This window comes from Pan troglodytes, chromosome 4 (assembly GCF_028858775.2).
Source record: "Pan troglodytes isolate AG18354 chromosome 4, NHGRI_mPanTro3-v2.0_pri, whole genome shotgun sequence".
NCBI lineage: Eukaryota > Metazoa > Chordata > Mammalia > Primates > Hominidae > Pan > Pan troglodytes.
Genome location: NC_072402.2, coordinates 178772487 through 178798877, shown reverse-complemented (window position 1 = coordinate 178798877; position 26391 = coordinate 178772487). Strand labels below are relative to the sequence as shown.

At 49.2% G+C, this 26391-nt stretch overlaps 1 protein-coding gene across 18 annotated transcripts in view; it reads right to left on the bottom strand.

Annotated features, from left to right (window-relative positions):
* The window catches only part of LOC112206370 (putative COBW domain-containing protein 7), a 31839-nt gene continuing 5448 nt past the window's right edge, over nucleotides 1-26391 (bottom strand). For 3 of the 18 annotated variants that reach the window (XM_063811775.1, XM_063811776.1, XM_063811774.1), the window contains exons 3-10: nucleotides 22233-22448; nucleotides 21873-21948; nucleotides 21285-21350; nucleotides 20383-20512; nucleotides 19900-19998; nucleotides 16808-16959; nucleotides 3941-5424; nucleotides 1600-2939 (exon numbers count right to left, since the gene is read on the bottom strand). In XM_063811775.1, coding sequence (XP_063667845.1) covers nucleotides 5368-5424; nucleotides 16808-16959; nucleotides 19900-19998; nucleotides 20383-20512; nucleotides 21285-21350; nucleotides 21873-21893 — 525 coding nt within the window. In that variant the 5' untranslated portion in view covers nucleotides 21894-21948; nucleotides 22233-22448 and the 3' untranslated portion in view covers nucleotides 1600-2939; nucleotides 3941-5367. Of the gene's footprint in view, nucleotides 455-1455; nucleotides 2940-3940; nucleotides 5425-6425; nucleotides 6650-7433; nucleotides 7582-9540; nucleotides 9689-16807; nucleotides 16960-19513; nucleotides 19573-19899; nucleotides 19999-20382; nucleotides 20513-21284; nucleotides 21351-21830; nucleotides 21949-22232; nucleotides 22449-24733; nucleotides 24985-26391 lie in introns of those variants that run through there. The other 15 variants (XM_063811789.1, XM_063811788.1, XR_010157454.1 and 12 more) reach the window with 14 other exon arrangements.

Below are 26391 nucleotides of genomic sequence, written 5' to 3'. Positions count from 1 at the left end.
CAGTCCCTCTTCCCCCACTGGCCCTTAGGACCCCCATCGCAGGGGGGGGAGGCACCCCCCGCGAGGCGGGGTCTCAGAGCCAGCCCCTCTTCCCCCACTGTCTCTTAGGACCCCCATCGCAGTGGGGGGAGGCAACCCCAGCGAGGCGGGGTCTCAGAGCCAGCCCCTCTTCCCCCGCTGGCTCTGAGGATCCTCCGTGGACTCACAGCCTCTTTACCATATTGTGAGTAATATCATCTCCCCCTCTGGAGATTACGAACTCTTTCACAGACGGGTGTACACCCTCGGTGTACAGAGGGTGTACACCCGTCTGTATTGGGAGTAATATCATCCTCTTCCTCCCTGAATATGAAGAACAGTATCACAGGGGTGTTTCTGCTCCCTGCGATATGGCGTGTCATATCCTCCTCTCCCACGCTGCAATTAGAGGGAATATCAGTGGGGGCGTGTCCACCTGTAGGGAAAAGAAAGAGAGATCCGACTGTCACTGTGTCCATGTAGAAAGGAAAGACATAAGAGACTCCATTTTCAAAAAGACCTGTCCTTTAAACAATTGCTTTGCTGAGATGTTGTTAATTTGTAGCTTTGCCCTAGCCGCTTGGCCCCAGCCACTTTGACCCAACCTGGAGCTCACCAAAACATGCGTTGTATAAAATCAAAGTTTAAGGGATGTAGGGCTGTGCAGGACGTGCCTTGTTAACAAAATGTTTACCAGCAGTGTACTTGGTAAAAGTCATCGCCATTCTCTAGTCTCAATAAACCGGGGACACAATGCACTGTGGAAAGCCGCAGGGACCTCTGCCCTTGAAAGCAGGGTATGGTCCAAGCTTTCTCCCCATGTGATAGTCTGAAATATAGCCTCATGGGATGAGAAAGACCTGACTGTCCCCCAGCCCGACACCCGTAATGGGTCTGTGCTGAGGTGGATTAGTAAAAGAGGAAAGCCTCTTGCAGCTGAGATGGAGGAAGGCCACTATCTCCTGCTTGCCCCTGGGAACTGAATGCCTCGGTGTAAAACCCGATTGTACATTCGTTCAACTCTGAGATAGGAGAAAAGCTGCCCTGTGGCGGGAGGCGAGACATGTTTGCAGTAACACTGCCTTGTTCTTCTTTACTCCACTGAGATGTTTGGGTGGAGAGAAACAAATCTGGCTTATGTGCACGTCCAGTCATAGTACCTTCCCTTGAACCTAATTATGACATGGATTCTTTTGCTCACATGTCTTCTGCTGACTCTCTCCTTATCATCACCCTGCTCTCCTACTACATTCCTTTCTGCTAAAATAATGAAAATCATAATCAATAAAAACTGAGGGAACTCAGAGGCTGGTGCCGGTGCAGGTCCTTGGTGTGCTGAGCGCCGGTCCCCTGGACCCACTGTTGTATCTTTACACTTTCTCTCTGTGTCTTATTTCTTTTCTCAGTCTCTCGTCCCACCCAACTAGAAATACTCACAGGTGTGGAGGGGCAGTCCACCACTTCATCCACCTTCTGTCATATTGAAAGTAACATCATCTTCTTCCCTCCAGGATCGTGGGAATAATATCCCTGGGGGGTTTCCACTTTCTGCCATGAATGTAGTCATATCACCCCCTCCGCCGTGGAATATCATTAAGGAACATCTCACACGGGGGTGTATACTTCCTCCGATATTGGGAGTGACATCAACCTCTCGGTCTCTGAATATGAGGAAGAAAATCACAGGGCGGGTGTACACCTCGTGCTCTACGATGGGGAGTCATATCTGTCTGTTATGGGGAGTAATATCATCCTCTCCCTTTCAGGATACTAATAACAATTTAACAGGCTGGGTGAACACAGCCTGCGATGCTGAAATTATCATCCTCTCCCCCTGTTCCCCCCCTGGCTCTTCGGATCCGTATCACGAGGGGGGGAGGCACCCCCCGCGCGGCGGGGACTGAGAGCCAGCCCCTCTTCCCCCCCTGGCTCTTAGGACCCCCATCGCAGGGGGAGGAGGCACCCCCAGCGAGGCGGGGTCTCAGAGCCAGCCCCTCTTTCCCCACTGGCATTTAGGACCCCCGTCGCAGGGGGAGGAGGCACCCCCCACGAGGCGGGGACTGAGAGCCAGCCCCTCTTTCCCCACTGGCCCTTAGGACCCCCATCGCAGTGGGGGGAGGCACCCCCAGCGAGGCGGGGTCTCAGAGCGAGCCCCTCTTTCCCCACTGGCATTTAGGACCCCCGTCGCAGGGGGAGGAGGCACCCCCCACGAGGCGGGGACTGAGAGCCAGCCCCTCTAAGCCTTCTGGCTCTTAGGACCCCCATCACGGGGGGGGGGAGGCACCCCCCGCGAGGCGGGTACAGAGAGCCAGCCCCTCTTCTGCTCCTGGCTCTTAGGACCCCCATCACAGGGGGGGAGGCACCCCCCGCGAGGCGGGGTCTCAGAGCCAGCCCCTCTTCCCCCACTGGCCCTTAGGAACCCCATCGCGGGGGGGGAGGCACCCCCCGCGAGGCGGGGTCTCAGAGCCAGTCCCTCTTCCCCCACTGGCCCTTAGGACCCCCATCGCAGGGGGGGGAGGCACCCCCCGCGAGGCGGGGTCTCAGAGCCAGCCCCTCTTCCCCCACTGTCTCTTAGGACCCCCATCGCAGTGGGGGGAGGCAACCCCAGCGAGGCGGGGTCTCAGAGCCAGCCCCTCTTCCCCCGCTGGCTCTGAGGATCCTCCGTGGACTCACAGCCTCTTTACCATATTGTGAGTAATATCATCTCCCCCTCTGGAGATTACGAACTCTTTCACAGACGGGTGTACACCCTCGGTGTACAGAGGGTGTACACCCGTCTGTATTGGGAGTAATATCATCCTCTTCCTCCCTGAATATGAAGAACAGTATCACAGGGGTGTTTCTGCTCCCTGCGATATGGCGTGTCATATCCTCCTCTCCCACGCTGCAATTAGAGGGAATATCAGTGGGGGCGTGTCCACCTGTAGGGAAAAGAGAGAGAGATCCGACTGTCACTGTGTCCATGTAGAAAGGAAAGACATAAGAGACTCCATTTTCAAAAAGACCTGTCCTTTAAACAATTGCTTTGCTGAGATGTTGTTAATTTGTAGCTTTGCCCTAGCCGCTTGGCCCCAGCCACTTTGACCCAACCTGGAGCTCACCAAAACATGCGTTGTATAAAATCAAAGTTTAAGGGATGTAGGGCTGTGCAGGACGTGCCTTGTTAACAAAATGTTTACCAGCAGTGTACTTGGTAAAAGTCATCGCCATTCTCTAGTCTCAATAAACCGGGGACACAATGCACTGTGGAAAGCCGCAGGGACCTCTGCCCTTGAAAGCAGGGTATGGTCCAAGCTTTCTCCCCATGTGATAGTCTGAAATATAGCCTCATGGGATGAGAAAGACCTGACTGTCCCCCAGCCCGACACCCGTAATGGGTCTGTGCTGAGGTGGATTAGTAAAAGAGGAAAGCCTCTTGCAGCTGAGATGGAGGAAGGCCACTATCTCCTGCTTGCCCCTGGGAACTGAATGCCTCGGTGTAAAACCCGATTGTACATTCGTTCAACTCTGAGATAGGAGAAAAGCTGCCCTGTGGCGGGAGGCGAGACATGTTTGCAGTAACACTGCCTTGTTCTTCTTTACTCCACTGAGATGTTTGGGTGGAGAGAAACAAATCTGGCTTATGTGCACGTCCAGTCATAGTACCTTCCCTTGAACCTAATTATGACATGGATTCTTTTGCTCACATGTCTTCTGCTGACTCTCTCCTTATCATCACCCTGCTCTCCTACTACATTCCTTTCTGCTAAAATAATGAAAATCATAATCAATAAAAACTGAGGGAACTCAGAGGCTGGTGCCGGTGCAGGTCCTTGGTGTGCTGAGCGCCGGTCCCCTGGACCCACTGTTGTATCTTTACACTTTCTCTCTGTGTCTTATTTCTTTTCTCAGTCTCTCGTCCCACCCAACTAGAAATACTCACAGGTGTGGAGGGGCAGTCCACCACTTCATCCACCTTCTGTCATATTGAAAGTAACATCATCTTCTTCCCTCCAGGATCGTGGGAATAATATCCCTGGGGGGTTTCCACTTTCTGCCATGAATGTAGTCATATCACCCCCTCCGCCGTGGAATATCATTAAGGAACATCTCACACGGGGGTGTATACTTCCTCCGATATTGGGAGTGACATCAACCTCTCGGTCTCTGAATATGAGGAAGAAAATCACAGGGCGGGTGTACACCTCGTGCTCTACGATGGGGAGTCATATCTGTCTGTTATGGGGAGTAATATCATCCTCTCCCTTTCAGGATACTAATAACAATTTAACAGGCTGGGTGAACACAGCCTGCGATGCTGAAATTATCATCCTCTCCCCCTGTTCCCCCCCTGGCTCTTCGGATCCGTATCACGAGGGGGGGAGGCACCCCCCGCGCGGCGGGGACTGAGAGCCAGCCCCTCTTCCCCCCCTGGCTCTTAGGACCCCCATCGCAGGGGGAGGAGGCACCCCCAGCGAGGCGGGGTCTCAGAGCCAGCCCCTCTTTCCCCACTGGCATTTAGGACCCCCGTCGCAGGGGGAGGAGGCACCCCCCACGAGGCGGGGACTGAGAGCCAGCCCCTCTTTCCCCACTGGCCCTTAGGACCCCCATCGCAGTGGGGGGAGGCACCCCCAGCGAGGCGGGGTCTCAGAGCGAGCCCCTCTTTCCCCACTGGCATTTAGGACCCCCGTCGCAGGGGGAGGAGGCACCCCCCACGAGGCGGGGACTGAGAGCCAGCCCCTCTAAGCCTTCTGGCTCTTAGGACCCCCATCACGGGGGGGGGGAGGCACCCCCCGCGAGGCGGGTACAGAGAGCCAGCCCCTCTTCTGCTCCTGGCTCTTAGGACCCCCATCACAGGGGGGGAGGCACCCCCCGCGAGGCGGGGTCTCAGAGCCAGCCCCTCTTCCCCCACTGGCCCTTAGGAACCCCATCGCGGGGGGGGAGGCACCCCCCGCGAGGCGGGGTCTCAGAGCCAGTCCCTCTTCCCCCACTGGCCCTTAGGACCCCCATCGCAGGGGGGGGAGGCACCCCCCGCGAGGCGGGGTCTCAGAGCCAGCCCCTCTTCCCCCACTGTCTCTTAGGACCCCCATCGCAGTGGGGGGAGGCAACCCCAGCGAGGCGGGGTCTCAGAGCCAGCCCCTCTTCCCCCGCTGGCTCTGAGGATCCTCCGTGGACTCACAGCCTCTTTACCATATTGTGAGTAATATCATCTCCCCCTCTGGAGATTACGAACTCTTTCACAGACGGGTGTACACCCTCGGTGTACAGAGGGTGTACACCCGTCTGTATTGGGAGTAATATCATCCTCTTCCTCCCTGAATATGAAGAACAGTATCACAGGGGTGTTTCTGCTCCCTGCGATATGGCGTGTCATATCCTCCTCTCCCACGCTGCAATTAGAGGGAATATCAGTGGGGGCGTGTCCACCTGTAGGGAAAAGAAAGAGAGATCCGACTGTCACTGTGTCCATGTAGAAAGGAAAGACATAAGAGACTCCATTTTCAAAAAGACCTGTCCTTTAAACAATTGCTTTGCTGAGATGTTGTTAATTTGTAGCTTTGCCCTAGCCGCTTGGCCCCAGCCACTTTGACCCAACCTGGAGCTCACCAAAACATGCGTTGTATAAAATCAAAGTTTAAGGGATGTAGGGCTGTGCAGGACGTGCCTTGTTAACAAAATGTTTACCAGCAGTGTACTTGGTAAAAGTCATCGCCATTCTCTAGTCTCAATAAACCGGGGACACAATGCACTGTGGAAAGCCGCAGGGACCTCTGCCCTTGAAAGCAGGGTATTGTCCAAGCTTTCTCCCCATGTGATAGTCTGAAATATAGCCTCATGGGATGAGAAAGACCTGACTGTCCCCCAGCCCGACACCCGTAATGGGTCTGTGCTGAGGTGGATTAATAAAAGAGGAAAGCCTCTTGCAGCTGAGATGGAGGAAGGCCACTATCTCCTGCTTGCCCCTGGGAACTGAATGCCTCGGTGTAAAACCCGATTGTACATTCGTTCAACTCTGAGATAGGAGAAAAGCTGCCCTGTGGCGGGAGGCGAGACATGTTTGCAGTAACACTGCCTTGTTCTTCTTTACTCCACTGAGATGTTTGGGTGGAGAGAAACAAATCTGGCTTATGTGCACGTCCAGTCATAGTACCTTCCCTTGAACCTAATTATGACATGGATTCTTTTGCTCACATGTCTTCTGCTGACTCTCTCCTTATCATCACCCTGCTCTCCTACTACATTCCTTTCTGCTAAAATAATGAAAATCATAATCAATAAAAACTGAGGGAACTCAGAGGCTGGTGCCGGTGCAGGTCCTTGGTGTGCTGAGCGCCAGTCCCCTGGACCCACTGTTGTATCTTTACACTTTCTCTCTGTGTCTTATTTCTTTTCTCAGTCTCTCGTCCCACCCAACTAGAAATACTCACAGGTGTGGAGGGGCAGTCCACCACTTCATCCACCTTCTGTCATATTGAAAGTAACATCATCTTCTTCCCTCCAGGATCGTGGGAATAATATCCCTGGGGGGTTTCCACTTTCTGCCATGTATGTAGTCATATCACCCCCTCCGCCGTGGAATATCATTAAGGAACATCTCACACGGGGGTGTATACTTCCTCTGATATTGGGAGTGACATCAACCTCTCGGTCTCTGAATATGAGGAAGAAAATCACAGGGTGGGTGTACACCTCGTGCTCTACGATGGGGAGTCATATCTGTCTGTTATGGGGAGTAATATCATCCTCTCCCTTTCAGGATACTAATAACAATTTAACAGGCTGGGTGAACACAGCCTGCGATGCTGAAATTATCATCCTCTCCCCGTTCCCCCCCTGGCTCTTAGGATCCGTATCACGAGGGGGGGAGGCACCCCCCGCGCGGCGGGGACTGAGAGCCAGCCCCTCTTCCCCCCATGGCTCTTAGGACCCCCATCGCAGTGGGTGGGAGGCACCCCCCGCACGGCGGGGACTGGGAGCCAACCCCTCTTCCCTGCCTGGCTCTTAGGACCCCCATCGCAGGGTAGCAAGGCACCCCCCGCGAGTCAGGGACTGAGAGTCAGCCCTTCTTCCTCCCCTGGCTCTTAGGACCCCCATCGCACTGGGGGGATGCACCCCTGGCGAGGCACGGACTTAGAGCCAGCCGCTCTTCCCCCCCTGGCTCTTGGGACCCCCATCGCAGGGGGGGAGGCACCCCCTCGTGGCGGGGACTGAGAGCCAGCCCCTCTTCCCTCCATTTCTCTTAGGACCCCCATCGCAGGGAGGGGAGGCACACCCCGCGAGGCGGTGACTGAGAGCCAGCCCTTCTTCCTCGCCCAACTCTGAGGATCCCCATCACACGTGGGAGGCACACCCCGCGAGGCGGGGACTGAGAGCCAGTCCCTCTTCCCCCCCGGCTTATGACCCCCATCGCGGATTCTAAGATCCTTAGGACCGACCTGGAGGGCTGTGGGTATTAGGTGTCCAAGAAGAAAACTCAGATCTGCTGACGACCGCAGGTAGCTTACTTGGGATTTACTATTCAACAGGTGTCCGAGAGCAGCCCGGGATCCCAAAGAAAGCAGGTCATTTGCAATCTTCCGGAGCCTAAGGGCAGAAGGCTGGTGACAGAATTCCTAGGAGCTGTGGGGTTTTGTAGACTGCGGAGCCCAACTTTGCAGTATTAGCCACGCCTTTGTATGACGTCACAAAGGGGGCGGGGACCGGGAACGTTTGGAATGGGGATTCCAACAACAGCAAGTCTTTCATGACTTAAAGAAAAAACTTCTGAAAGCCCCAGCCCAGGGGCTAGCGGATCTCACAAAGCCTTTTCCACTGTATGCATCAGAGAAAAGATGGCAGCTGGACTTTAAACCCAAACTGTGGGGCCCTGTCTGAGGCCGGTGGCCTACCTCTCTAAACAGCTAGACAGGGTTTCTAAAGGATGGCCCCCCTGTTTGAGGACCTTGGCAGCAACTGCCCTGCTAGTACAAGAAGCAAATCAGCTTACTCTTGGGTAAAACCAGAACATAAAGGCCCCCCAAGCTGTGGTGACTGAAAGCCAGCCCCTCTTCCCCCCCCGGCTCTTAGGACCCCCATCGCAGGGGGAGGAGGCACCCCCAGCGAGGCGGGGTCTCAGAGCCAGCCCCTCTTCCCCCACTGGCCCTTAGGAACCCCATCGCATGGGGGGGAGGCACCCCCCCGCGAGGCGGGGTCTCAGAGCCAGCCCCTCTTCCCCCACTGGCCCTTAGGACCCCCATTGCAGTGGGGGGGAGGCACCCCCCGCGTGGCGGGGACTGGGAGCCAACCCCTGTTCCCTGCCTGGCTCTTAGGACCCCCATCGCAGTGGAGGGAAGGCACCCCCCGCGAGGCGGGGACTGAGAGCCAACCCCTCTTCCCCCCCTGGCTCTTAGGAACCCCATCGCAGGGGAAGGAGGCACCCCCCACGAGGCGTGACTGAGAGACAGCCCCTCTTCCCCCCCTGGGTCTTATGACCCGCATCGCAGGAAGGGGAGCCACCCCCGGCAAGGCGGGGACTGAGAGCCAACCCCTCTTCCCCCACTGGCCCTTAGGACCCCCATCTCAGGGGGGGGAGGCACCCCCCGTGAGGCGGGGTCTCAGAGCCAGCCCCTCTTCCCCCACTGACTCTTAGGACCCCCATCGCAGGGGGGGGAGGCACCCCCCGTGAGGCGGGGTCTCAGAGCCAGCCCCTCTTCCCCCACTGGCTCTTAGGACCCCCATCGCAGGGGGGGAGGCACCCCCGGCAAGGCGGGTTCTCAGAGCCAGCCCCTCTTCCCCCACTGGCCCTTAGGACCCCCATCGCAGTGGGGGGAGGCACCCCCCACGGGGCGGGGTCTCAGAGCCAGCCCCTCTTCCCCCACTGGCCCTTAGGTCCCCCATCCCATAGGGGGGAGGCACCCCCGCGAGGCGGGGTCTCAGAGCCAGCCCCTCTTCCCCCACTGGCCCTTAGGACCCCCATCGCAGGGGGAGGAGGCACCCCCGGCAAGGCGAGGACTGAGAGCCAACCCCTCTTCCCCCCCTGGCTCTTGGGAACCCCATCGCAGGGTGGGGAGGCACCCCCCGCGGGACGGGTTTTCAGAGCCAGCCCCTCTTCCCCCCCTGGCTCTTAGGACCCCCATCGAAAGGGGGGGAGGCACCCCCCGCGAGGCGGGGTCTGAGAGCCAGCCCCTCTTCCGCTCCTGGCTCTTAGGACCCCCATCGCAGGAAGGGGATGCAACCCCGGCGAGGCAGGGTCTCAGAGCCACCCCCTCTTCCCCCACTGGCCTTTAGGACCCCCGTTGCAGGGGGAGGAGGCACCCCCGCGAGGCGGAGACTGAGAGCCAGCCCCTCTTCCCCCCATGGCTCTTAGGACCCCCATCGCAGGGCGGGGAGGCACCCCCCGCGAGGCGGTGACTGAGAGCCAGCCCTTCTTCCCCGCCCACCTCTGAGGATCCCCATCACACGTGGGAGGCACACCCCGCGAGGCGGGGACTGAGAGCCAGTCCCTGTTCCCCCCCCCCCCGGCTTATGACCCCCATCGAGGATTCTAAGATCCTTAGGACCGACCTGGAGGGCTGTGGGTATTCGGTGTCCAAGAAGAAAACTCAGATCTGCCGACGACCGCAGGTAGCTTACTTGGGATTTCCTATTCGACAGGTGTCCGAAAGCAGCCCGGGAGCCGAAAGAAAGCAGGTCATTTGCAATCTACCGGAGCCTAAGGGCAGAAGGCTGGTGAGAGAATTCCTAGGAGCTGTGGGGTTTTGTAGACTGCGGAGCCCAAACTTTGCAGTATTAGCCACGCCTTTGTATGACGTCACAAAGGGGGCGGGGACCGGGAACGTTTGGAATGGGGATTCCAACAACAGCAAGTCTTTCATGACTTAAAGGAAAAACTTCTGAAAGCCCCAGCCGACGGGCTACCCGATCTCACAAAGCCTTTTCCATTGTATGCGTCAGAGAAAAGATGGCAGCTGGACTTTTAACCCAAACTGTGGGGCCCTGGCTGAGGCCGGTGGCCTACCTCTCTAAACAGCTAGACAGGGTTTCTAAAGGATGGCCCCCCTGTTTGAGGGCCTTCGCAGCAACTGCCCTGCTAGAACCAGATTCAAATAAGCTTACTCTTGGGCAAAACCAGAACAGAAAGGCCCCTCATGCTGTGGTGACTGAGAGCCAGCCCCGCTTCCCCCCCTGGCTCTTAGGACCCCCACCGCAAGGGTGCAAGGCACCCCCGGCGAGGCGGGGACAGAGAGCCAGCCCCACTTCCCCCCCTTGCTCTTAGGACCCCCATCCCAGCGGGGGGAAGGACCACCCGCGAGGCAGGGACTGAGAGCCAGCCCCTCTTCCCCCCCTGGCTATTAGCACCCCCATTGCAGCACGGGGAGGCATCCCCCGCGAGGCGGGGACTGAGAACCAGCCCCTCTTCCCCTCCTGGCTCTAAGGACCCCCATCGCAGGGGAGGTAGCCACCCCCCGCAAGGCGGGGAATGAGAGCCTGCCCCTCTTACCCCCCTGGCTCTTAGGATCCCCATCGCCTGGGGGTGAGGCACCCCCGCGAGGCTGGTATTGAGAGCCAGCCCCTCATCCCCCACTGGCTCTTAGGACCCCCATCCCGGAGGGGGCAGGCACCCCCGCGAGACAGGGACTGACAGCCAGCTCCTTTCACCCCCTGGCTCTTAGGACCCCCATCGCAGGGGGAGGAGGCACCCCCCGCAAGGCGGGGACTGAGAGGCAGCCCCTCTTCCCCCCTGGCTCTTAGGACCCCCATCGCAAGGGTGCGAGGTACCTCCGGTGAGGCGGGGACAGAGAGCCAGCCCCTCTTCCCCCACTGGCCCCTAGGACCCCCATCGCAGGGGGGGGTGGCACCCCCCGTGAGGCGGGTTCTCAGAGCCAGCCCCTCTTCCCCCACTGGCCCTTAGGACCCCCATCGCAGCGGGGGGAAGGACCACCCGCGAGGCAGAGACTGAGAGCCAGCCCCTCATCCCCCACTGGCTCTTAGGACCCCCATCGCAAGGGGGTGAGACACCCCCCGCGATGCGGGGAGTAAGTGCCAGCCCCTCTTCCCTCCCTGGTTTTTAGGATCCGCGGTGGACTCACAGCCTGTTTACGGTATTCGGAGTGTTATCATCTCCCCCTCTGGAAATTATAAACTATGTCACAGATGGGGGTACACCCTCGGTGTGCAGAGGGTGTACAGCCGTCTGTTTTGGGAGTAATATCATCGTCCTCCTCCCTGAATATTAAGAACAGTATCATAGCTGTGTTTCTACTGCAGGTGTGATTGGGCGTCACATCCTCCTCTCCCACATGGAAATTAGAACCGCTATCAGTGGGGGCGTGCACACCTTCTGTGATATTTAAAGTGACATCATCCTCTTCCCTCCAGGATCATGAGAACAATATCCCTGGGGGGGTACACTTTCTGCGATATTGGGAGCAATATCTCCCCCTCTGCCTTGGAATATTATTAAGGACCATCTCACACGGAGTTGTACACTTCCTGCCATATTGGGAGTAATATCGACCTCTCGGCCTCTGAATATTAGGAACAATATCACAGGGTGGGTGTACACCTCCTGCTCTGTTATGGGGAGTAATATCTATCTATTACGGGGAGTAATATCATCCTCTCCCTTTCAGGATGTTAATAACAATATCACAGGGTGGGTGATCACAGCCTGCGATACTTTCATTATTATCATCCTCTCCCCCTCGGGATACCAGGAACAATATCACAGAAGAGGTGTACACTCCCTGCGATATTGGGAGTAATATCATACTCTTCTTCCGTCAATATTAGGAGCAATATCACCGGGTGGCTGTACATTCATTGCTATGTTGGGAGTCATGTCATACTCTATCCCCTGGATATTAGGATCAGTGTCACAGGGTGAGTGTACACCTACTGAGATATTAAAACTAGTATCATGCTCTGCATCCCTGGACATTAGGAACAATATCTCGGGTAGGTGTACACCCCCTGCGGTATTAGGAGAAATAATACGATTAATTATTAAGCATCAATCTTAATATTATTATTAACTGTTAAACATCAGTCTTAATAATTATCAATGGTAATATTAATAGTATAAGGTTATTAATCATTAATGATTATTTTAAATGTTTATGCATGATTAAAATTAATTAGTATTGTCATTTTTCAATTAGTTATTAATCTTAATATTGTTTTATTACCAACATCACGTATTGATTTAATTAAGTAACATTACCGATATCATTATGTTATTAATAGTGAGGTTGCTATTAATTATTAATAGTAACCATTAATATTTTTAATCCGTATTAACTTTAACTATCTTTATAGTAATTTATATCGATGATTTCTATTGTTATTATATTTATGAATATTAATACTTAATATAATTGTTCCCGATATCCGAGGGGTAGAGGATGTTACTCCCAATATCACAGAACGTGTACACCCCTCTATGATGTTATTCCTAATTGCCAGGGAGTAGAGAATGACATTATGAAAAATATCGCAGTGGGTATACATCCCTTCGGTCATCTTTTTTCCTAATATCCTGGGTGGGAGAGGATGATATGACTCCCAATATCGCAGGGGGCGTAGACTTCCCCCGTGATATTGTCCCTATCATCCAAAGGTGGAGAGGATGATATTTCTTCCAGTTTCGCAGGGGATGTACACCACCCCTGTGATATTGATCCTAATATCCAGGGGGCGAGAGGATGATGTTAGTCTCAATATTGCAGGAGGTGTACACTCCCTAGGGATATTGTTCCTAATATCCGGGGTCAGAGAGGATGATCTCACTCCCAATATAGCAGGGAGTGGACACCCCTTCTGTGACACTGTTCCTAATAGCCAGCGGGGGAGGGGAAGATATTACCCCCAATATCGCAGGGGGTGTACACCCCTTGTGACATTGTTCCTTATATCCTGGGAGGGAGAGGATGATACTGGTGGCAATGTCGCAGCGGCTGTACACACCCACTGTGATATTGTTCCGAATATCTCGAGGGGGAGAAAATGATATGACTCCCAATATCCCAGGGGGTGTACATCCTCCTGTGACATTGTTCCTTATATTCAGGGGGAGAAGACAATATGACTCCCAATATCACAGGGGTTGTACACACCTCCTGCGATATTGTTCCTAATATCCCGAAGGGGAGAGCCAAATATTACTGTCAGTATCGCAGGGGGTGTACACCTCCTTTGGAATATTGTTCTTAATATCCATGATGGGAGAGGATGATATTACTCCCAATATCGTAACAAGTGTACAGCCGCCTGTGATATAGTTCCTAATATCTAGGTGGAGAGGATGATATTACTGCCCATATCGCATGAGTTGTAAAACCCCTTCCATATTTTGCCTACAATCCCGAGGGGAGAGGACGATACTACTCCCAGTATCGAAGAAGGTGTACACCCCCCTGGGACATTATTCCCAATATCCACGTTGGGAGATGATGACATTATGCCCAATATCGCAGGGGATGTACACCCACCCCGGGATATTGTTCCTTATATAGAGAGGGGGAGGGGATGATATTACTCCCAATATCGCAGGGGCTGTACACCCCTCCTGTGATATTGTTCTTAATATCCTAGGAAAGAGAGGATGATACTACACCCAATATCTCAGGGGGTGTACACCCACCTCCTTCAGATATTGTTCTTAATGTACTCCACCTCCCCCGACCAGGGATATTGTTCCTTATATCCAGGGGAAGAGAGGCTAACATCACGCCCAATATCGCAGGGGTGTACACACCCTCTGTGATGTTGTTCCTAGTATCCAAAGGTAGAGACGATGATATTACTGGCCATATCGCAGGGGGTGTACACCCCTCTTGTGATACTGTTCTTAATATTTAGGGAGGGAGACAATGATAGTACTGTCCATATTGCTGGGGTCACAACACCCCCGTGACGTTGTTTTTAATATTCAGTTTGGGAGAGGATGATAATAATTTCAATATAACAGGGGACACCCCCCCGTGATGTTGTCCCTAATGTCCAAGGGAAGAGAAATGATATGACTCACAATATGTCAAGGGGTGTACATCCCCTGTATAATATTCTTCCTAATATCCAGGGGGGATTAGAATGATATTACTCCCAATATCACAGGGGGTGTACGCGACCCCTTTTATATTGTTTCTAATATCTAGGGAGGGAGAAGATGATATTACTCCCAATATTGTAGGGGTGTACACCCCTCCCGTGACATTGTTTTTAATATTTAGGTAGGGAGTGGATGATATTACTCTCAGTATCTCAGAGGTTTTACACTCTTCCTGGGATATGGTTTCTAATATTAAGTGGGAGAGAGGATGATATTATTCCCAGTATCGCAGGGGGTGTGCATGTCCTGTTATTTTGTTCCTAATATCCAGGTTGGGAGAGGATGATATTACTGCCTATATCGTAGGAGTTGTACACCCCATCAGTGATATTATTCCTCATATTCAGGGGAAAAGAGAATGACATTACTCCCAATAGCGCAGGAGGTGTACACACCCCTTTGATATTGTTCCTAATACGCAGTGGAGGAGACGATGATATTACTGGCCATATCGCGAGGGGTGTACACCTCCTCTGTGATATTGTTTTTCATATCCAGGGGTTAGAGGATGACGTTACTCCCATGATCGTAGTGGGTGTACACCAATTCTGTTTTATTGTTCTTAATATCCAGGGAGGGAGAGGATGATATTACTGTCACTATCGCAAGGGGTAGACACTCCTTCTTTGATATGGTTCCTAATATCCAGGGGGGAGAGTATGATATTAATCCCAAAATCGCTGTGGGTATACACCCCTTTTTGATATTGTTCCTAATATGCCGGGGGAGAGTCTATGATATTACTGCCCATATCACAGGGTGTGTACACCAGAACTGCTATATTGTTCCTTATTTCCAGCAATGAAGAAGTTGATATTACTCCCAAAATGGAATGGGCTGTAAACCCCCCATAAGATACTGTTCCTAATATCCAGGGGGAAAAGGATGATATTACTTTCAATGTTGCGGCACGTGTATCATCTGCCTGTTATATTGTTCCTACTATCTGGGGTGGGGGCGGCGGGGTGAGAACGATATTACTCGCAATATCTCAGAGGGTGTACACTGCCCCTGTGATATTGTTCTAAATATCCACTGGGGTAAAAAATTATATTACTCCCAATATCGCAGGTGGTGTAAACGCCCCCCGATATTTTTTCTAATATCCAGGTGAGGTAGGATGATATTACTCCCAATATCACAAGCGGTGTACACACCTTCTTTGATATTTTTCCTACTATTTACTTGTGGAGAGGATGATATTACTCCCAGTATCGAAAGAAGTGTCCAAGCCCCCTGTGATATTGTTCCTAATATCCAGGTTAAAAGAGGATGATATTACCCCCAATATCGCAGGGGGTTGGCTGTACACTCCGCCTGTGATATTATTTCTAATATCCAGGGGAAGAGAGAATAATATTACTCCCAATATCGCAGGGGCTGTACACACCTTGTGATATCGTTCTTAATATCAATAAGGGGAGGAGATGATATTACCACAAATATCAGAAGAGACGTACACCTTTCCTGTGATATTGTTCCTAATCTCCATTTTGGGAGAGGATGATATTACTCACAATATCGCAGGGGTTATATACTTGCCCTGTGATATTGTTCCTAATATCCAAGTTGGGAGAGGATGATCTCACTCCCCATATCGCTGGGGGTATACACCCCTTCTGTGATATTGTTCCTAACATCCACAGGGGAAGAGATTAATATTACTCCCAATATCCCAGGGGGTGCACGTCCCCACTGTTATATTGTACCTAATATCAAGGGGTGGAGAAAATGATATTACTCCCAATAGCGCCGTGTGTATACACCCCTCCTGTGATATTGTCCCCAGTATCCAGGGGCTAAAGATAGATATTACTCCCAATATCCAGGGGATAGAAGTTGATATTAAACCGAATATCACAGTGGGTGTACACAACTCCTATCATATTGTTCCAAATATCCAGGCAGAGAGAGGATAATATTACTCAAAACATTCCTGGGGGTGTACACAGCCCTCTGTGATATTGTTTCTAATATACAGAAAGGGAGAGGATGATATTACTCTCAATAAACAGAAGGGTACAATTCCCATGTCATGTTGTTCTGAATATCTAGGGTGAGAGAGGATGGTATTACTCCCAACATTGCAAAAGTTGTAAACACCTTCTGTGATATTGTTCCTAATATCCGGGGGAAAGAGGATGATGTTACTCCCAGGATCGCAGGGGGGTGTACACCCCCGTGATATTGTTTCTAACATCCAGAGGGGGAGAAGTTGATATTACTTCAAACATCGCCGGGGGTGTACACCCCACCTGTGATATTGTACTTAATATTTAGCAGGAGAGAGGGGGGTGATATTACCAATAACGTAGGGGAAAGTCAACCCCCTCTCCCCCGCTGGATATTACGAGACATATGACAGGGAGGTGTCCACCCCCCACCATACGGAGAGTAATATCACCCTGTTCTCCCCCCACCTCCAGCTTCTTTCTGCTAAGGTCCCCTTGCCCCTCCAGGTGGCTTTCTTGGGCAGGGCATAAAAGAAATTACGTGGTTTTCTTGCACAGATTTGTTCGCAAGTCCACGAGAAATACTCAGGGAGTCTTGCAAAAATCCGGTGTTACAGCAGCTAAGTCAGCCAGCTAGCCGTGCCCTACAGTTGAGATGGCATGTCATGATTCCCCTCTCTTTCACCTGCTGACTCCTCCTCAGCCTTCCGGACCCTGCTTAGGTGCCTCTTCCTCCAGGTTGTCCGCTCCCGTCCCCACCCTTCCTTACCTGCTCTCCTAATACCATGGGCTGATCCAGCGCAGCATTTGTCACACATCTTACAGCTGCCTGCCTCCAGTCTGTATCCGGACTCCACGACCTGAAGGTAAGGGCTGCATCTGCCTTGATCATCATTGTATCCCTTGCTCCTACAACAGCACCTAACACAGAGTAATTCCTCAGTCAACATTTTCTGGATGGGTGAACAAAAAATAAATCTACACATCAAGTGAAAATTAGGCTGAGCAGAAATGAAGCAAGTGATAAAGTACAAGAGAAGCTTATATCTGTTATTCTAGGCATGCTAATTCTAATTTTAGAATTGCTGTGGTTACTTCATGTTACTCTGCCAGGCTTCAGTGTTAGGCAAGGGCAATTCTCTGTGTAAGCAGGGATAGCTTTCCTGAAAGGTCCTGTTGGTCCTGGGAAGTGATGGTACATGGGACTCATCCCTCAAACCAGAAGGCTAAGCTAAACTAGCAGGAGAGCTGCAGCAGGAACCTTCTGGCAGGAAAGAAACAGCATGCTCTGTGTACCACCCGTGTGTGACCGGAAATAAAGGATGCCCACCATGTGAAGACTGACCAGGACGCAGAGAGAAGGACGTCAGGCAAGATCCCGCCCGTGCTTAGGGACATAACATGTTTATTAGCATCATTAAGTACTAGCTGACATGCATAGAGCATTGAGTATGTGCCAGGCACTGTGCTAAGCACTTCACATTCACTATTTCATGGAATCCCCACCATGGCCCTATAAGGCGAAACTTACAAATATCACCATTAGATAGATGGGGAAATTGAGGCTTGGAGAGGTTAAGTTGTTTGCCTGAGGTCACAAAGCTGGTAAGCAGCAGAGCTGGAATCCAAACCAACAGAAATTCCATCTAGATACCCAACTTCCCACTGCCGTCTATCCTTGGAAACTAGACTAGTCTCCAAGGAAACATGAATCTACATTTTCTTTCAACTAATAAGAGCTCTTTCCTTACAGTAATTATTTAAATAGTTTTAACAAAAATTTAAAATGTATTTCAAGATTAAAGTTTCAAAGCCATCAAACATCAAATATATATGAAAATACATTTGTATATATTATAAACAGATATATGACGTGACATGAAGTGCTGGATCCAGTGCATCAGAAAATACACGCAAATATAAAATACCCGACAGCATTATGTAAAACATCAGCTGCTTGCCAAATCGGCATTAAATACTTAAGCACTGTGACCTGTTGCTTAAAGTATTACAAATCCAGCCTTATCTAAAAATCTCTATTTGTCCTAGGAAACTAATACTTTTTAAAAACAATAATTTGGTAATTTTAATAATATTTAGATCTATCTAAACTTAAAGCCTATATATTTACCACCCTTTTACATGCTTACCAGTATTACAGACACAATAAATTTTATCAGGTATTTTTGATAATGTGCTAGGAATTGTTTGAGATATAAAGAAGAATAAGATTTCGTTTTCACCATCTCAGAGATTCCAGATAGTGGTGGACACAGAAACCCGTGAAAATAACTGCAGGATGAAATAGACGAAATTATAGAAGCCCTATGTACCATGGAAAAATGGACATGGACATGGAAATTTTATTTCATATGCATACTCGTTAAAGAAAGAAGAAGCCTAAAAAAATTAGCTACCTTTGGTTTTTATTACTTACGTCTTACACTCAAGTGAACTTTTTTCTGTCTAATCTAATATCATTCAAATCCTGAGTCCTTTTAATTAAGTTATCCTAAAATGAATTTTCATGAACACAGAATTTGTGCTATTACTCTATCTGCACCTCATGGATATTACCAGATTTTAGATTTTATGTTTTAAAACACAAAACAATATAAAACCTAAAGTTTTAACATAAAATGTCTTTGGATCTTCAACTAAAATACTAAAGATACAAAAAACTTTATTCTCCTCAAGATAAAACTAGATTTAAAATTGTCAATGAAATAGTTGATTGATCATTTATATTTCTATAAATATATGGAAAATAATCTATTTTTTAATTGTAAGACATTACAATTTTAGATTGTATTTGCATTTAGGAAAATTTCACATAATCTTTACCAGATCCATGGTTAAGTAACATGTTACTGTTAAGTATGCTGATGGAGGCACATTTCCTCCATCAGCATAGGAATCGGATGACCTGGGAAAGGGAGTATTGTTAGTTTTCCTAGCGCCAGCTTCAATAGGGATTGGGGTTATTTAAAAATACAGGAGAAAAATAAGGAGGCGCTCAAAAACAAAACACAAAACCCACATCGATGGGGGTATGTCAAAGGGGGGAACAGGAGATAACTGAAAGAGTTCCCAATGGTCAAAGCTGGGATAATTTGAGCAACAAAATAAATCAGTATTAAATTGTAACCCAAAGTATAAAATATTCATGTGTCCACACTGATAAACATAAATGATCGAACTAATAAAGCGAAAGGGACAAGTGTCCCTTGCAGAAGAATTTCAATTAATTATGTAGACCACTCCCAAGAAAGTACACTACAACTCCCCATTCCTTTAGTGTGGGCCGTGCATAGTGATTTCCTTCCAAAGAGCACCGTATGAAATGGGGGAAAAGAGTAACTTTACAATGGAGAAACCTGACAAACACTCCTTCAGCCAGGTGATCAGGTCGTCAACATCAACATCAATAACAGTCATAACCTTTTATTTCATGCCATAAAATGGTGACACTTACTTGTGTTAGAAAAATTTAATAACAATGTAATCATTATATCTCTGCAATCAGCTGAAGTTCTAAGAAAAAATGACAATTTTGAAAGTTGTATCATCATTATTATAAACTTTCATGTTCAGTATATGTAAACTCCAAAGCCAATTTCAAAAGATATTTTTGTGAAATACCATTCTTTAAAAAAAAGGATATTATATATAATTGTATGAATGCTAAATGTTTTACAGTACTGATTTGCTACATTTTATGTATGCTGTAAAACAAATACCATTTTAAAGTATATTGGAATTCGTAACTAAAGTAATAAATAAATGCTTGAAATATACCCAGTAGAAACTTATTTTTATTATCCAATCCTTTTGATAAGAAATGCCTCTAGTGTTACGTACAAACTTGATCTTCTTTGAAATGTGTTGTCCACTGCTTTTCTGTTTCTGTCACAGTAGCTATAAACAGCTGTTTAAGGATATCCTTATCTAAATTTCTGCCTGCAAACAAAACAAAATATGACGTGATTACATTGTGCTTATTAAAATGACACAGTTCACCTATCAATTCCAGTTCATTAAATGCTTTACGGTGTTTAGAAATTTACAAAAAGAATAGTAATTGAGTGATTCCATCTTTAACTTTCCAGGTCAGTACATCAAAGTCACATTGGTCCTTGGATTAACCACTTTTCTAAAACTGAAGAACAAAAGTCCTAACAAGCTTTTACGAACGTTGTAACGTGATAAAGATGAAACATTGACCACAAGCTTATTTAGTTTTAAAAGAGGACCTGAATGGTTAATCTGTTTAAGTGGCACATGATATCCCTTTCAAATATATTTTTCACTTTGTTTTAAAACTGTGAATCCTTTGAGACTTACCAAGGAAGACCAATCGATTTGTTCTCTCAGTGTCATCCTTCCAGCTCACTGGAGTCTCCTCCAGATCATAGAGCTCATGGACACCCTGGACAATCACTTGTTGTGATTTGTCTTTGATTGACACCAATCCCTGCTCAAAGGAGAATTGACTGAACATTAATCAGCCTCAGTTCAAACTTAAAAGCAGAAATAGAGCATCAATGTTAATGGATTAATTACTGATATTCACTTAAAAAATACAAACTCTTAAGCTGAGAAAATTACATAATTCCAATTATTTGTGAATTACAAGAAGTTTCTTAATGTTTTTAATTTTCAAAAAAGGTTTCTGTGTATTGATTTTTTTTTTGAACAATCCCCTTTTCTAATGATAAAGTTAATACATATATTAGGATGGTTTTTCAGTGTTATTTATCACAACCAAAACCTGAAACAAAATGATGAAATATGTGTCATATCCTATTGATTAAAAATTTTATATAATGTTTCACAGTTTTAGTGGGAAAAGTTGAGAAGTTAAAGGAGTTTGGTTATACTAAATAATTTGTTTTAGAAATGGGTTGCAATCAATGAACAATGATGAAATAAAGAAAAACTATTATATTTATCTGAATATGAGCTCATTGTGTATTGATTTGCAGAAATGAGAAATGAATTATCTGATAAACTGGCTCCTATGGGGATGAAATTAATTTATTTGAAATAATATTCTTAATTTACCAAAAACTTTGTGCACACAGTGTGTAGACACTACAAAGCACCTTACAAGGAGAAACGTGTAAGGATGGCATGACTCGCCGGCAGCCCTGGGCTTGTCCACGGTACCCCCATGATGAACAGTAACTCCATTGTGTAAACGCCCATGAACATAAGATTACAGGACTTTTCCAGTTTAGACATACCATATTTTCTTTCAGACAATTCTTCAATTTGTTTACGTAGATCAGCGATACGATGATTCCATTTCTCTGAAAATCAAGCAAAAGTTGCTTCTCAATAATACGTCCCTATGTCAGAGCAGCACTAACGTATAATGACTGATTTCATATATTTTACATTCTAACAGTCCATATCATTTTATTGCTTTCAAGAAAAAATTTCCCCTTTTTGGTGGTTCTTAGAATTGGTTTAATGGGAGACTATTAGAGAAGCTGAAAAGCAGGAGGGCAGAAAAGTTCAATCAAATTAAACACAATAACAGGGAGGTCACAATGAGGCGGTCTCCAGGGGTCTTTTAGCAAACTTCCTAAAACATGTCTCAGCTGTGTGAAATAAGACTTTACAGCAGCCAGGTGCAGTGGTGCAGGCCTGTAATCCCAGCACTTTGGCAGCAGAGGCAGGTGGATTGCTTTGAGCTCAGGGCAACATAGCCAAAACCCCCCTCCCTAGCCCCAACCCCACCCCGTCCCTACCAAAAATACAAAACAGCAGGGCATGGTGGCGGGCACCTGTAGTTCCAGCTACTCAGGAGGCTGAGGCAGGAGAATCACCTGAACCCAGGAGGCAGACATTGCAGTGAGCCAAGATCACGCCACTGCTAGCCTGGATGACAGAGCAAGACTCCACCTCAAAAAAACAAAAACAAAAACACAAGATTAAGAGGGACCCCCGACCTTACAGATACAAGTTTAAGAGGGACCCCTAAGCAAAAAATGCCAACCCTTTTTCTCCCAATCATTGAAACACCAGGAGGGTGTAACAGTTTTGCAGCCTAGCTGTAGCAGGCTGATGCCCCCAAGATGCCCATATCCTAATCCCGGGAACTGGTGAACATGACCTTATATGGCAAAAGGGGCTTTGCAGATATAATGAAGTTAAGGGTCTTTGGCTTTTGGGGTTGATGTACTCACTCGGATCCTTGTAAGAGCAGAGCAGGTGATGGAGAGGGTGGGAGGTGTAGTGACAGAAGCAGGAAACTCCAGTCATTCGAGACGGGCAGCACAAGCTGAGGAGTGCAGGCCACCTCTACGGCCAGGAAACGGATTCTCCCTCAGAGCTTCGGAGGCCACCGACCCTGCTCCCACCTTGACTCAGTAGGACTTACTGTAGAATTCTGGCCTTCAGACCTGTAAGGGAATACATTTTGGTTGTTTTAAGTCACTAAGTGTGTGGTAATTTGTTGCAGCAGCCATAGGAAACTAGTATTGTAGTGAAGCCTCAAAACCCCCCTGAAGGGGCTGGGCTCAGTGGCTCATGCCTGTAATCCCAGCACTTTGGGAGGCCGAGGTGGGTGGATCACTTGAGGTCAGGAGTTCGAGACCAGCTCAGCCAACATGGTGAAATGCCATCTATACAAAAAATACAAAAACTAGCCGGGCATGGTGGCACATGCCTGTAATCTCAGCTACTCAGGAGGCTGAGACAGGAGAATTGTTTCAACCCAGTGGGGCGGAGGTTGCAGTGAACTGAGATTCCACCACTGCACTCCAGCCTGGGTGACAGAGCGACGCTCCATCTCGAAAACAAAACAAAACAAAAAAACCCCACCTGAAGGTTTCCAGTTCTGCCAGCAGTCTCCCACCCAACCCCCAGAATCAGACATTCCATTGCTGTGGGCCATGGACGGGCAGAAGGAAGCACCTTCTCATGGCAGAGGCCTACCCAGGAGAAACCCAAGGGAAGGCACTGCTGGGCTGGCCCCTCTCTGCCAAGGCCATATTCTTTTTTGTTTGAGGCCAGTTTCACTCTGTCTCCCAGACTGGAGTGCAGGGGCACAATCTCGGCTCACTTCAACCTCTGCCTCCCCAGTTCAAGTGATTCTCCTGCCTCAGTCTCCTGAGTAGCTGGGATTACAGGAGTGTAGCATGCCTAGCTAATTTTTGTATTTCTAGTAGAGATGGGGTTTTGCCATGTTGCCCAGGCTGGACTCGAACTCCTTGCCTCAAGTAGTCCACCTGTCTCAGCCCCGAAAAGTGCTGGTATTACAGGAGTGAGCCACTGCACCCAGCATTTGCCAAGACCTTTGATGGCAGGCTTTTTCCAGGTGATCAGTCCTTGTCTGGTCTGGCTCTGCCCCACTCTCCTCCTCACCTAGTTGGAGTCCCTAGCTACTTTTCAGTAGAGGACAGTGTGTACCCCAATCCCAGCTTGGTTCAGATCTGCATTTAACTCATGGAACCTGGCTGCTCCCCAGGTCCTGAAGAAAAAAACGGTCTCTCTGTGGGTATGATAAAGGATGGGCCTGTCCCCAGGACCCTGTGAGAGGGAAGCCCAATGTCCCACCAGGTTGGCAGGGCTGGGGAAGGGAAAGTGTTATGGCAGCCCCAAGAAAAAAAAGAGGCAGCAGAGGGAGCAGGACAGCGCTCACATGGAACTCATGCCACTGCCTGAGTGAGGGGAGGGAGGAGTGCACGCCAGTGACGTCAGGGGGCAGAGAGGCGCAGTTCCAGGACGGCTTTCCCCCTCACTTCCTGCCATGTTACTCTGATCGCCTCCAGGTGAGCCTGCCCACTTTGTGCCCAGGGGCCTGTAGAAAACCACAGCTCCCCATGGTTATGGCCCCAGGAGTGGGGCAGAGCAGGGAGGAGTCCTGGACAGAGGAGAGGCAGGGGCAGGAGGGAGTGGGCCTCAAACTCCAGGAGGGGGCCCTTCTCATGGGTCCTGCTTTCTGGCTTCTCCTTCCTTACCCCTGGGCTGATCACTCGGGGAAGAACTGAGACAAAGTTTCTCACCCTCAGGCCCAAAGGGTTTAATTACTGGGCCCTTAGGGAGGTGTGAGCCCCCTGAAAGGATGCAAGGTTTTGTTTTCTTTTGTTTTTTGAGACAGAGTTTCGCTCCTGTCGCCCAGGCTGGAGTGCAGTGGCGTGATCTCACCACACTACAACCTGCGCCTCCCAGGTTCAAGTGATTCTCCTGCCTCAGCCTCCTGAGTAGCTGGGATTACAGGTGCCTGCCACCAGGCCCAGCTAACTTTTTGTATTTTTAGTAGAGATGGGGTTTCACCACGCTGGCCAGGCTGGTCTCAAACTTCTGACCTCGTGATCCACCCCACCTCAGCCTCCCCAAGTGCTGGGATTACAGGTGTGAGCCACCATGCCCGGCCCCAAATTATCTTTTAATTATAAAGACATACATATTGTTTAAACAAGTCAATAAATAACTATATTGAATAACAAAGTGAAGCCTTCCCTTTACCACAATCAACCTACTGTTCTCTCTCTATCTGAGGCTCTCTTCCCACGTTCCACTGTCCCAGACTTCTGCAAAGTATTTATGTATCTATTTAGGTATCTGTCCATCTTTCCATTCCTTTCTCAATTATATATTCTGGTGGTTTCGCTCTCCACGTGGCAACTCTACATCCAGGATCAAAACGGCATCAAAGGAAGCTTGGAACAGTGACAACCCCTACCTGAGATGTCTCCATTCCAGGGGCAAGGCTGCCTGGTGCCTGATACCCATGAGATTAGGAAAAGCAGGTGGGGTCCTGTCCACCCCTTCTATTCCCGAACGCTTGGCAGAGTTCCTGTGGCTAACATGCCAGTTGTATCGACTTCTGCGCAGTCTCATGTGAAGTGCCACACTACGTTCTCAGCCTGAGAGGTTTCAGGGCTCAGCTGGCTCAGATCCCATGTGTGGGGAGCATTAAGAAAAATATGTCACCTGTATAAGACTAGTGGCAAAAATCTGACTCAGTGCTACTTCTCTGTTTGTCCTTTACTTAAAAGGAGAACCATAATTAAAATGATCCAGAAAAGAGAACCAAGCAGGAAACTGAGTTGCTTGGGGAAAGGACCATGCTGCATTGATTTTTACATACCCAATGCCAGCAGTGCATCAGGTACACAACAGGTTCTCAATAAATTGTTAAATGGGTAAGTTGATAGAATAAAAAACAAGGTCTCTTCCCAGTGCTGCATGCAGAAAAGCTCAGTTAGAGTGAATTCCTATTTGCAAAGATGAGAGATTTTTAGTCTTCTGATGGCTGTTTCCTCCTCTCTGTTTTCTTTGCCACAGTTTAGGAGCAAAGAAAAGTTTCTATCTCTCTGAAACAGTAGGAGAAACCCTTGGGGCTTAGCTAACAAATCAGGCTCTCTCTTTCACATGTTGTGAGAATAGAAATATTTAACCATCAGCACAGACAATGTCATTTGCATAAGGGAGTGACTTCCTGGCTGAGAGATGGTCAGAAAACATAAAGCCCAGGAGTGAAGGCAGTGAAGTTTGCGAGCCTAGGGCTTTGGTTCTGGTGTCTGCTTCGTGGCTGTGTGATCTTGGGCAAGTTTCCTAAATGCCCTGCTTCTCAGTTTTGTCATCCATAAAATGATAACAACAGTACCTGCCTCAAATAGTGTGTGGAAGAGGCTTAAACAAGCTAATGTAAGTCAAATCTTGAGCACAATCCCTGGTGTAGCTATACATGTTTGTGTATATATCAGAAGCTCGAAATTATACCATTAGTATTAATAACATACTCTGGACCCTCATTATGATGCTATTCTCAATATCCCAACACTTGATTTGTATTGACAACTCCTAGGCTCAACTGTTCCTCCCACCTCAGCCTCCCGAGTAGCTGGGAATACAGCCACCACACCTGGCTAATTTTTAATTTTTTTTTTGTAGAGACAGGGTCTTGCTATGTTGCCCAGGCTGGTCTCAAACTCCTGGCCTCAAGAAATCCTCCCACCTGGGCCTCCCCAAGTGCTAGGATTTACAGGCATGAGCCACCATGCCCAGCTCCCTTCCTCCCCTTTGCTCTCCTAACTCCATCTCAGCATCTGCCCCTGAGGACAAATGCAACAGGGCAATCAGTACATCCATGAACTTCCCATCAGTCCTGTGGTGGACTAACCCAGGGACAATGGTCACTGTCCCCTCTGGTGCATTCTTTGTCCCCATCAGCCTAGTAAGCTCCGGGGCTGGCAGCTGGCACAGAGTAGGAGGCTGCACTCCCTGACCTTTCTATGCTGCACACAGTCCTGTGTCCATCCTGTCCTCAGACCTGCCAGGGCCATGACCAACCTGCCAAGAGTGTGGGAATTGGTATGTGACCCAGCTCTAGGAGGA